Source organism: Scyliorhinus torazame, chromosome 3, assembly GCF_047496885.1.
Source record: "Scyliorhinus torazame isolate Kashiwa2021f chromosome 3, sScyTor2.1, whole genome shotgun sequence".
Lineage (NCBI taxonomy): Eukaryota > Metazoa > Chordata > Chondrichthyes > Carcharhiniformes > Scyliorhinidae > Scyliorhinus > Scyliorhinus torazame.
The window spans coordinates 200,224,540-200,237,725 of record NC_092709.1 but is presented as its reverse complement, the minus strand read 5'-3'; the positions used below and the strand labels follow the sequence as shown (position 1 = coordinate 200,237,725).

Here is a 13,186-nt window from a genome sequence, read left to right as displayed (position 1 = left end):
TCATTGGCAAATTGTAACCACTCCAGGCTGCTAAAACACGGTCCATTGTCTGTGGCAACAGTAACTGGTATGCCATGTCTGACAAATACATTTTTCGTTGCCCTGACAACTAAATGCATTGATGAGTCGGATAATTTGATAACCTCCAGAAAATTTGAGTAATAGTCAATAATTATCAAATAATCACAGCCTTAAAAATAAAATATGTCCAGAGCAACTGTTGTCCATGGTTGAGTAACTAGTTTGCTTTCCACCAAGGTCTGCTTACATTGTGCCGGTTGGTGCATTTGGCATATCCGACACAGTTGATGTAGCTGTAGCTGTCTATATCCTTATTGATTCCTGGCCAATACACCGATTGCCGTGCTCTTCTTCTACATCAATGCTGTGATGTCCTTCATGGATTTGTGCGAGAATATCTCGTCTATGACATGATGGAATTACAATGCGGTCCCCTTTCAATAGAAAGTCATCTATTGTTGTCAGGTCTTCTCTGTTGTTGCAAAAGTTTGCACATTTCCCTTTAGGTCAGTCAGTACATAGATATTGTATCACTTGCTGAAGTGTCATATTTCATAGAGTTTCTGCCTTGGTTATTTGTAGTTTAGCATCTGTGACAGGTAACATTGCTCTGATGAAGTTGGCTTGTGCTTCAATACTGAAACATCAACAACTTTGGTATCCTCATGCATTGTGGCTCTAGATAACGTATCTGCAAGTGCTAAGGGCGCTATTCTCCCCTCCCACGCCGGGTGGGAGAATCGCCGGGGCGCTGTGCGAATCGCGCCACGCTGCCCCGACCCCCGCCCGCGATTCTCCCACCCCCCGGAAACCAGTGGCGCCCGATTCGCACCGGGCTGCTCGGGTAACCGGCGAGCGGCGATTCTCTGGCCAGATGGACCGAGCGGCCGCTACGACATGAAAGGTTCCCGCTGGCGCCGTCCACCCCTGGTCACTGCCAGCAGGAACTCTGCGGGAACGCTGGGGGGGGGGGGCGGCCTGTTGTAGGGGGGGGGGGGGTTGGTGGGGGGGCTCCTTCACCGGGGTGGCCTCCGATGGGGCCTGGCCCGCGATTGGGGCCCACCGATCGGCAGGCTGGCCTCTTCCCCCCCCCCCCCACCCCCCCCCGGGCCTACCTCCTTCCGCACGCGGCCCCAGAACACCGGCTCCATGTTGGTGAGGGGCCAGCGTGTGTAAGACTTTCCCCGCGCATGCGCAGGATGGCGCGGCCCAACTGCGCATGTGCAGGATTGGACTGCGCGCGGGTTGGCGCGGCGCCCATTTGGCACCGTGTAAGGACGCTGGAGCGGCGTGAACCACTCCAGCGCCATGCTGACCCTCTATGGGGGCCAGAATAGGTCGTGTCCGGGCCCTGTTTGCGCCGTCGTGAAACGCGACGGTGTTCCAGACGGCGCAAACACTTGGCCTCAATATCGGAGAATCGCCCCCTAAATCTTTCAAACTAGGGAAAGAGTTGGCAGTGTGAATTCTCTGCATCAGGTTTAGCTGCGGGTTACTGGGTTACGGGGATAGGGTAGATACGTGGGATTGAGTAGGGTGCCCTTTGTAAGAGCTGGTGCAGACTCGATTGGCAGAATGGCCTCCTTCTGCACTGTAAATTCTATGATTCTAAGGCACTCCAATAAGTGAGGATTTTGTGTCATCCACAATTTCAAAATCAAGTGGAATTGCAATGTCACCACTCTGAACTATGAGGTAGTGAAGGATCTGAACTTTTCGTTAATATATTTCTGTGTCGCCGCACATATATTAATTTTTAAAAATAAATTTAGAGTACCCAATTCATTTTTTCCAATTAAGGGACAATTTAGCGTGGCCAATCCACCTATGCTGCACATCTTTGGGTTGTGGGGCGAAACCCACTTAAACACGGGGAGAATGTGCAAACTCCACACGGATAGTGGCCCAGAGCCGAGATCGAACCTGGGACCTCGGCGCCGTGAGGCAGCAGGGCTAACGCACTGTGCCACCGTGCTGCCCTGCCGCATATATATTAATTGAACAGAGCTTAAGAATGAACTTTAATTGGGTTTTAATATCAATTTGCCACTTTTATTTGTGTGTCTGCTGAAGATTTGTTTTCTTGTACAGAATTTTAAGACGTTTCCAACTTAGCCCTGCAGGAAGCTTCATCAAAATGATTGTCTCTCGCAATTACAGATAGGTTAAATTCAAGATACATTAACAGTTCAAATCAAATATGCACAGTACATAGACAACTGCACAGTTTAAATTAGAATAACGATTTCACAGCTTAAGCAGATAGCATAGCATGATAGCTTTGCAAAAAGACTGCTCTTTCATCCCGATACCTAACTTTTTAAGGGAATTATTATCTGTCATTATCTATGAAGTCTCAGCCCCTACAAAGCTTTGATTGGTCTCAAATCATCCATAATCCTTCTAATTTGATCACTTGATTTGTCTGTCAATTAATCAAAACATTATTTTGAACATCTAAGAAGTTGCTTCAGCAAATTCCTTTTGTGGGGTGACTTCTATAGCTATCATAGAATGGTATGTGGTTATCCTGGACACGTAGCTGGATGTCATCCAATTCTTTCTAAGACAGAGAACTACTCATGTCAGTTTCATTGTCAACCTGACCTTGCCAGCTATTGCTTTCTTATATCTGATTCCATTTCAAACAGTCAGCAGTCAGCCATTTTATGCATGTCAAATATGAAATGCAGTGGTTATAAGTCAGCCATTATGATCTCTTTAAATAATTTCTTTAAACTGAACCCTTTTTACCTATACAAAAAGGTTAGTTTCTATCAGGAAGCATGAACTTTTTGTTGCTATTTTATTTCCATTGTAGTCTGTTAATCTACAATGTGTCTTTTAATATTTTGGACAGGTTGCTACTTTGCCCAAATCCTGGGCGGGATTCTCCGAAATGGAGGCAGAGTGTTCGCGCCGTCGTGAACGCTGTTGAGGTTCACGACGGCGCGAAACGGCCCCTATCCCGACCGATTCAGGGCCCGATAATGGGCTAGGAGCGGCGCCGCGTCATTTACGTGCGCCAGGCCTTGGCGCCGCATACATGACGCGGCTGGCGCCGCATAACTGACGTCACCCGCGCATGTGCAGGTTGGCCGGCGCCAACCCACGCATGCGTGGTTGCCGTCCTCTCCAAGTCCGCCCTGCAAGAAGATGTCTGACGGATCTTGCGGGGCTGCGGAAGAAAGGATGTCCTCCTTCAAAGAGGCCGGCCCGACGATTGGTGGGCACCGATCGCGGGCCAGACCCCATTTGAGGCCCCCCCACCCCCGGTGCAGGATCTCCCCTCCCCCCCCCCCCCCCCCCCCCCCCCCCCGCAGGCCGCCCCCCCAGCATTCTCGCGCCCCGCCGGCAACGACCAGATGTGGACGGCGCCGGGGGGAACCCACCATTTTGGGCAGGCCACTCGGCCCATCCGGGCCGGAGAATTGCGGGGATACCGGTGAATCGCCATTTTGGCTGTCTCGGGCGATTCACTGTACCGCGCCGCGCAAAACGCGATTGTGCCGATCTGGCTGCTTCCGTGAATTGCGGGAGGGTGTCGGACCAGGGTCACGGGAAAATTTGGCGACCCAGGAGATTCTCCCAACCGGCGCGGGAGCGGAGAATCGCGCCCCCTATTCTGTTATCCGATTAGTGTGTGTAACAGTGTCCAATTTAACATTATTTTTATTCAAATTTTTGTCAAAAAACATAATGTCTGCATAACCGTACGCAACAAATAACAGAACAAAGAAAAAAACCAGATGTTAACCGTATATACAAAGAAAGGAACAATACAACGTAACCCCAAAGAGCTTACTCATCCAGGTTGCCGTCATGTGTGCCCGGTGGACCACCTTAAACTGGATTAAGCTAAGCACGGCACATGATGAGGAGAATTGACCCTGTTTAGGGCATCCACCCAGAGGCCCGCATCCAGCTCCCCACCTAGCTCCTCCTCCCATTTGCCCTTAAGCTCCTCCACTGGGGCTTCCTCAGCCTCCTGGAGTTCCCGGTAAATGTCCGAAACCTTCCCCTCCCTACCCAGGTGCCGGAGACCATCCTATCCTGTATCCTGCGTGGGGGTAGCAGCGAAAATGTGACCACCTGCTTTTTCAGAAAGGCGGGTACCTGAAGGTATCTGAAAGCGTTTCCAGGGGGCAAACTGAATTTCTCCTCCAGCGTTTTCAGACCGGGGAAGGTCCCGTCTATGAACAGGTCCCCCATCCTTTTAATGCCTGCCCTTTGAAACCCTCCATCTATCTTGTCCGGGACAAATCTGTGATTGTTGCGTATCGGGTCCAGACTGAGGCTCCCTCCACCCCCCTGTGCCTTCTTCACTGACCCCAGGTCTTTAATGCCACCACCACCACTGGACTAGAGGAGTAGCGGGCCGGCGAGAACGGCAGAGGTGCCGTTACAAGTGCCCCAAGGCTGTTGCCTTTGCATGAGGCCGCCTCTAACCGCTCCCATGCTGACCCCTCCCCCAATACCCATTTCCTAATCATGGCAATATTAGCCGTCCAATAGTAGCTGCAAAAGTTCGGCAGCGCCAACCCCCCCCCCCCCCCACCCGACTGCGCTCCAGGTACAGTCTCTTTACTCGCGGGGTCTTATTTGCCCATACGAATCCCGAGATGATCTTGTTCACCTGCTTAAAGAAGGACTTAGGGATGAAGATGGGAAGGCACTGGAAGACAAACAGAAATCTGGGGAGGACCGTCATCTTAACGGTCTGCACCCTCCCCGCTAGAGATAGCGGGAGCATGTCCCACCTTTTGAAGTCCCCCTCCATTTGCTCTACCAGCTGAGATAGATTAAGCTTGTGGAGGGCATCCCACATTCGAGCCACCTGTATCCATCGGTATTGAAAGCTCTTCTCGACCAATTTCAGCGGAAGCTCTCCCAGTCCCTTAGCCTGGATCACGAACATCTCGCTTTTCTTCTCGTTTAGTTTGTACCCTGAGAAATTGCCAAAGTCCCTCAGAATCTGCATGACCTCCCCCATTCCCTCTAGTGGGTCCGAAATATACAGGAGCAGATCATCCGCATAGAGCGAGACCCGATGCTGCTCCCCCACGCCCGAACCACTCCCGCCAATTCTTTGAAGTCCGCAACGCTATAGCCAGCGGCTCTATCGCAAGGCAAATAATAACGGGGAGAGGGGGCACCCCTGCCTTGTCCCCCGGTGGAGCCTAAAATATTCCGACATCACCCTGTTCGTGCCACTGGGGCCTGGTAGAGCAGCTGGACCCAACCTATGAACCCCTCACTGAATCCGAACCTTCTTAGCGCTTCCCACAGGTACTCCCATTCCACCCGGTCAAAGGCTTTCTCCGTGTCCATTGCCGCCACCACTTCTGCCTCCCCTCCCTCTGAGAGCATCATGATGATGTTCAGGAGCCTCCGTACATTGGAGTTCAATTGTCTACCCTTGACAAAGCCTGTCTGATCCTCCCTTATCACCCCAGGGACACAGTCCTCAGTCCTAGCAGCTAAGATCTTGGCCAGCAGTTAGGCGTCTACATTCAGGAGCGATATCGGTCTATAAGATCCACACTGTAGCGGATCTTTCTCTCGTTTGAGGATGAGTGAAATCGAAGCCTGTGACATTGTTGGGGGGACCTCTTTGCCCTCATTGAAGGTCCTTAGCAGGAGTGGGCACAGCAGTTCCGAAAATTTCTTGTAGAATTCTACAGGGTAGCCGTCCGGCCCCGGGGCCTTGCCCGACTGCATGTCCACTAAACTCTTTACCATCTCCTCCAGCTCTATCGGGGCAGTGTCCAATTTAAATTATACCTCTGATCCATTTATGATCAATGTTTCTATCCAATCTTTATTTCTATCAGATAGTTGCCTGATTGGTTTATCAGCAGTATCATTTTCATTTGTTTTAGTGATTGCTTCTGTTATGAAGTTGTCCAGTGAAGTAGGCAAAGTGAGATCAATCTTTGATTTTAAAATTTTTCTTCTTCTTCCTTGTTTTTTATAATGTTGACTTTTTTATGCTGTTGAAATGCCTTTTTAAACTGATTCTGGTGTGTTGTGTTAAATCTGCATTGTATAGCAAAATGATTGAGTTTGTTACATGTCGTACATCTTTTTTCAAATGCAGGACAGTGTTATTTTAAGTGGGAGTGTCCACAGCGTGTACATGTCATCACATTGGTGACATATGTGTAAACCTCTCATGCGCATGCACAGATTGGCCAACTTCCGGTTTGCGTCCTTTTCCAAAGTGCACATGTGCAGAATGTCGAATGTCTGTTTCCCGTTTTTTTCTTCTTACCCCGCCTGCGCAAAATGGCTACCTACTGCAGCATGATTCGTTTTATACTGCGCCCCAGAGGTAATGGTGCTGACCACGCTGCTGAAGTTCGTGTCTTTTTCACGGGATCTGAATTCACTATATTTATTGGTGGCTTGCTCATTTGCTTTACAGAGGTTGATGGCTTTTTCTAAAACTTAACCAAAGTTAAGTTAGGTTTATGTTCCCGCATTTGCTCTTCAAATATGCCAAACACAATTGGTTAAGCAGGATTGATTCAGTAATTGAGGGAAAAGTTGCAGGATTGCGCTTGGAGCCTCAAATCAGTTAGAAAAGAGTCAAAAGATTCCCCTTTTAGCTGCACCCTTCTTTTAAACATGTATCTCTCATACACCTCATTGACTTGTTTTTTGCAATGAAATTCAAATTTTTCCATAACTTTCTCATACTATTTTTAGCTTCATTTTCTAAGAAATCAAATGAGTTAAAGAGTTTAAATGCCTGCAGACCTGCCAGATTTAGTAGGAGAGCTATTTTCCTAGTGTCATGAGCTGCTTCAAGTACAGAGGCAGAGAGAAAGACTTCAAACTGCTGCTTGAAGTTTTTCCAATTTAAACTTAGTTTACCAGACATCTAGAAGTTATCTGGCTTTTGCACAGCATCCACTTTGTTCTTTGCAGATTTTCAGATGTGTAGCGATGCGCTGATTTATTTTCTTCCTTTTTTCTTCCTACTTGCTCTTCTGGAATACACCTCTTGGTACCATGTGGTGATCTTTGTGCGGGGTTTCGAGGATGGACGCGTAGTGATCGCAAAGATACACAAAACTCTTTTGAAGAACTAAACTATTATTAACACTACTAAATTTGAGTTTGCCACTTATTCTGAATAGCAAACATACATGTAAGAATTAAACTACACTCACCAACACTACCTCTATCTACTAATTATAACTATTATATCTTAACTAACTCTGCAATACATTATGAATCTTATCTTCGTCAGCTCCAGTCTAATCTCCTCCCTTAGCTTAAGAGTCACTGCAATTTATAGTACTGTCCTTTAACTCTCTCTAGTGGCTAGGCTTAACATAATGCTAACTCGTCACTTGCTGTACATTTGTATAATGTCACAGGCCTCATGTAACAGTTTCTGTTCCTGGTCTATATGTCTTGTCAGCCTGCTTCCAGCACCACACTGCACTAATTTAACACACAAGGCTAAATGTTTTAACACTTGTTTTTGTTTGCAGAATAGGTCTTTGAATTTAGAGAACAGTGCTGATAAGTTATGATTGCCTGAGAGGTGGATTGTTCCACACCAGTAGTTGTTCAACTTTGATGTCTTGCATCACTGGCTCAAGGTTCATACATTTTTTCTCCCTCGTTTACTGTGAGTGTGATGCTAAGTCCAAGTCATGTGATGTACCAGTGTCCCAGCATTCAGCATGAAATCATATTGGCTTGACATACTTTGATTATTTGACTAATACCCATGACTAAACTACAAACCAATTGTAAATTAAAATTAAAACTTTCCTACACTTTTGAGATCACAAAATGATACTGCAAAAGAAGATTTGCATCAAATCCATAAACAATGGGCTTTTTTATTCAGGTGGATATTAATAAGGAACACAACATGTAAAATATAATTTTTATTTGTATACTGCCTTACACAGCAAGTAAGAACAAAACAAATGAGACCAGGAGTAGATAATAAAGCCCGACCCCTATTTAGTACTATGATAGGTGGGATCTTCAGCTTCAACTCCAGATCCCACCTACTCCCCATTTCCTTGTTTCCCTGACTGATCAGAAATATGTCATCTCAGTCTCAAATAATGATGGAGCATCCACAACCTTCTGGAGTTAAGAATTCAGAAGGTTTATAACCATTTTAATGAAGATATTTTTCTTCATCTCAGTCGTAAATTATTGGACCCTTATCCTAAGACTGAGCCTCCATGTTTTAGATTCTCCAGCCAGTGAAAAAATCACCTGTGTCTATCTTGACAAACCACTGCAGATTCTTGTGGAGAGGGGCGGGACACATGGGGGGGGGGGGGGGGTGCCATGAGGTCAGCATCAATGGCAGGGAAGTGGCTGTCAATGGCCACCCACCTGCTCCATGCCCTCGGATATGTACAGATTGTCCCCCACTCCGGCTGACATGCAGCCCGCATAATTTAACCATTTGTGCAAGCTGTATGTCGGCAGACAAGCTTGGAGTTGGGAAGATTGTAGCGGAGGCAGTAAGAGATCCCTAAGTGGTTATTAATTTGCCACTTAAGGGTCTCAAATGGAGGCAGGGTGGGAAGGCGGACCATGGGCCTTCCTGTCCAGAATTCAGTTTCCTCATTGAAGGCGGGAAGGTGTTTGGTATCAGGCTCAATGCCAACCCACCAAATTCTCAGGCTCTGCAGCCTAGAGCGGAAGAATCTGGCCAACACTTTTAGTTATGTGCAATCTTTTCCCTGCTATGTGACATAAGGAGTTAAAGATTATTCTTAATTGATTTGCAGAATAACTTGACTTCAAACATGTTCAGTTGTGTTATTTAACCAGTGTTTTCTAATGCTACTAATTCATAAAGTTGGATATGTATAGAATTATTTTACAAAGGTAAAATATATCTTAAAAGTACTTGTGCTTCTCTCTTCAGTTTCCTAATTGGTGAAGATGGAAATATTTATGAAGGCCGAGGTTGGACCAAAATGGGAGCCCATACCCGCGGATACAATGACGTCAGTCTCGGGATAAGCATCATGGGAAACTTTACGAGTGAGTAAATATGTTTGAATATTTTACAAAACAATTTATGTTATATCAATGAAAACCTTATGTTATGGGTTAGGGTTTAGAGAATCCCAAAGTGCATCATGGAGTTCACCTGACCCACAACTTTTAATAGATTGTGGTATGGGGAGCACATGGCCCACTCGACAGGTGTGGTACAGCAGAAATGGACCAGTATTTTTTAAAAGCAAAATAATGTTTATTCTATGAACTCAAGTTAACCTTTTGAAAACAAACAGTGAATATCTAAGCAACCATTAAAATAACCCCCAAAGAATACAACACTAAGTAATCCTTTAAGCTGTCCTTTTAATATCCAAAAGACTTAACAAACCTTTAAACAAGAGCACACTAGGGTCACATTCACTATTGAGAACATTTATAATTCTGAATTCACCAAATGATTCAGAGATATTTGAGAGATCAACAGGGCAGCTCTTTGTTTAACTTCAGCTGCAGCTCACTGGAAAACCCAGACACACCCAAGCTTTTTCTCAAAGTGAAACTGAAAAGCAGAACCAGAGCTCAGCTCCACCCACACTCTGACATCACTGCAGTAAAATAGACCATTATATCCCAGTAATGCCAAAATATCAATAACTTGTACTGAATATCATTCATTACAAATGAAAGCAAAATACTGTGGATGCTGGAAAACTGAAATAAAAACAAAATGCTGTATAAACTCAACAAATCTGGCAGTGTCTGTGGAGAGAAACAGAGTGTGGAATTTTCCCAAAATTAGACTAAATGTCCTTCTCAGAGCAAAACCCGTTGTGAATCGGACCACAATCATGAGGTACTTTTAAAAAATCCCCACGTGAGAAATATTGAGCCTATAACTCACCTTTATGAATTACTCAGTGCACCTTGTAGATGGTACACACGGCTGCCACTGTTTGTCGGTGGTGGAGGGTTTGAATGTTTGTGGAAGGGGAGCAATCAAGCAGCTGTTTTGTCCTGGATGGTGTCAACCTTCTTGAGTGTTGTTGGAGCTGCACTCATCCAGGCAAGTGGAGAGTATTCCATTACACTCCTGATTGTGCCCTGGAGATGGTGGATAGGCTTTGGGGGAGGGTCAGGCGGTGCGTTACTTGCTGTAAGATTCCTAGCCTTTGACCTGTCCTGGTAGCCACAGTATTAATGTGGCTATTCCAGTTCAGTGTCTGATCAATGGTAACCCCCAGTATGTTGACTGTGGAGGGTTCAGCGATGGTAATGCCATTGAACATCGAGGGGCAGTGGTTAGATCCTCTCTTGTAGGAGATGGTCATTGTCTGGCCCTTGTGTGGTGCGAATGTAACTTGCCACTTGTCAGCCCAAGCCTGGATATTGTCCAGGTCTAGCTGCATTTGGAAATGGACTGCTTCATTATCTGAGGAGTCGCGAATGGTGCTGAACATTGTGCAGTCATCCGCAAACATCCCAACTTCTGACCTTATGATGGAAGGGAGGTCATTGATGAAGCAGCTGAAGATGGTTGGGCCTAGGACACCACCCTGAGGAACTACCCTAATGGCCAGCTCGCAAGCAGGGATCAGCCAGTGGATGGTGGGAATCACAGAAAAATACAGTGCAAAAAAGGCCCATAGCCCCAAATGTAAAGATGTGCCAAGTACTCATCATAATGATGTGAGGCAACCCGCCTCTACCCACCCTCCCAGGCAGTGCATTCCGGACTGTCACCACCCTCTCGGTAAAAACGTTTTTCCTGAAATGCCCCCTAAAGCTCCTGCCCCTGACCTTGAACTTGTGTCCCCTTCGTAATCGACCCATCAACTAAGGGGAACAGGTGCTCCCTATCCACCCTGTCCATGCCCCCCATAATCTTGTACACCTCAATCAGGTCACCCCTCAGTCTTCTCTGCTCCAGTACAACCAACCCAAGCCTATCCAACCTTTCTTCATAACTAAAATGTTCCATCCCTGGAAATATCCTGGTGAATCGCCTCTGCACCCCCTCCAGTGCAATCACATCCTTCCTCTAATGCAGCGACCAGAATTGGACAAAGTACTCCAGCTGTAGCCTCACCAATGTTCTATATAATTCCAACATTACCTCCCTGCTTTTGTAATCTATGCCTCGATTGATAAAGGCAAGTGTCCCATATGCCTTTTCCCCCGCCCTATTAACCTGCTCTTCTGCTTTCTGACAAATAACGACACAACATGAAGGGAGTTAGATAACTAGTAAGGGTCTGCCTTGTAGCGCAGCAACTTTAAGCAATTTTCATCTATTTCAATTTTGATATAATTTGTGATTTAACTCAATTTTCTTTAAACTCAATTTGAATTCTATTATAACATCTCTGAATTGTTTCAGGTGTTGTACCAAACAGCAAAGCACTGAATGCTGCCCAGAGTTTGATTCAATGTTCTGCTTCAAGAGGCTACCTGTCATCTGTATATATACTGAAGGGCCACAGACAATTGAGACCAACTAATTGTCCCGGAAATGCACTCTACCAAGTCATACAGACATGGCCTAGGTGGGGCTAAAGAATGCTGTTTGCTCTGATTGCTGCTTCTTCAAATCTGCCTAGTTGCTCTGGTTTGATCTTTGCGGCATTTCAGGAATTTACAAATCATGTATGAAGAAACCTGAAAAAATACAAAGGTTCTGCATTTCTATATGAGATTCTGTACATATTAAAATCAATGCAATGCACATGGTGATCCTCAGTTTCATTAGTTTGCAAGATCGGGCCAATAGTAACAAACATTTGCTGCTTAGAGAAGTATGATTTATGTAAGTTCTTTGTCTATGCAGGCAGAACATGAGTTTACATTAAATGAAGTCATTGGCATTTCATTCTGCAACATATTGCACCAAATGATCGCAATAAATTTAACTGAAATATTAAATCCAAAATTAGTGTGATGTCAGAATGTTTCAGTGTTGATTTGTTGTGTGTGACTGGAAGGCCATCTGCTGGGTAGAATGGAAATATACCGATAAGGATTTGAAACGGAAGCAAACTATTTCAAATTTCTGGTCAATACCTACACACTCACCTTTCAGTTTGTATGAAAACAATATGAATTGATTTAATTGTGAATTCTGACAAGAATATACTTCAAAACATTCCTACACACCTAGGTTTTATTTGAAACTGCCTCATGCTTAGAAATCAAAAACCAAAAAGGAGCGATCACATTGCTGGCAGTGTTCTATAGGCCCCTTAACAGTCCGAGAGAAATAGAAGAGCAGATATGTAGGCAAATTTCAGAGAAGTGTAAAGTAATAGGGGATAGTGGGGGATTTCAACTTCCCCCAGTATTAACTGAGGTAGCCATAGTGTAAAAGGTTTAGAGGAAGCGGAATTCTTAAAATACATCCAGGAGAACTTTTTGAGCCAGTATATAGAAGGACCTACAAGAGAGGGATATACAGCAATTGGATGAGAAAAAGGGAGGCTTATAGCAGATATCGAAGGCTCAAAACAGCAGAGGCCCTAGAGGCGTATATGATGTTTAACAGGGAAATTAGGAGAGCAAAAGGATAGTTCACATGTAAAATAAAGGAAAATCCAAAATTGTTTTACAAGTACATTAAGGGTAAAAGGATAACTAGGGAAAGAGAAGGGCTGATTACTGGCCACAATGGTAATTTGTGTGTGGAGCCGGAGGATGTAGGTAGGGTTCTAAACAAATTCTTTGTGTCAGTGTTCACTCATGAGGGAGCACCACCAAGAAAGCACAACAGCGCCTACACGCCCTCAGGAAACTAAGGAAATTCGGCATGTCCACATTAACTCTTACCAACTTTTACAGATGCACCATAGAAAGCATCCTATCTGGATGCATCACAGCCTGGTATGGCAACTGCTCGGCCCAAGACCGCAAGAAACTTCAGAGAGTCGTGAACACCACCCAGTCCATCACACAAACCTACCTCCCATCCATTGACTCCATCTACACCTCCCGCTGCCTTGAGAAAGTGGGCAGCATAATCAAAGACCCCCTCCCACCTGGCTTACAACTTCTTCCATCGGGCAGGAGACACAAAAGTCTGAGAACACACACAAACAGATTCAAAACAGCCTCTTCCCTGCTGTTACCAGACTCCTAAACAACCCTCTTATGGACTGAACTGATTAATACTACACCCCTG

The 13,186-nt window shown here is 45.5% G+C and overlaps 1 protein-coding gene across 1 annotated transcript in view; it reads left to right on the top strand.

The window, feature by feature from the left end:
• Nucleotides 1–11,944, top strand: part of LOC140408889 (peptidoglycan recognition protein 1-like) — a 42,044-nt gene extending 30,100 nt beyond the window's left edge. Inside the window, exons 5-6 of the mRNA XM_072496729.1 lie at nt 8,939–9,057; nt 11,396–11,944. Coding sequence (XP_072352830.1) covers nt 8,939–9,057; nt 11,396–11,571 — 295 coding nt within the window. The 3' untranslated portion in view covers nt 11,572–11,944. The remainder of the gene's footprint in view (nt 1–8,938; nt 9,058–11,395) is intronic.
• The last annotated feature ends 1,242 nt before the right edge of the window (nt 11,945–13,186 follow it).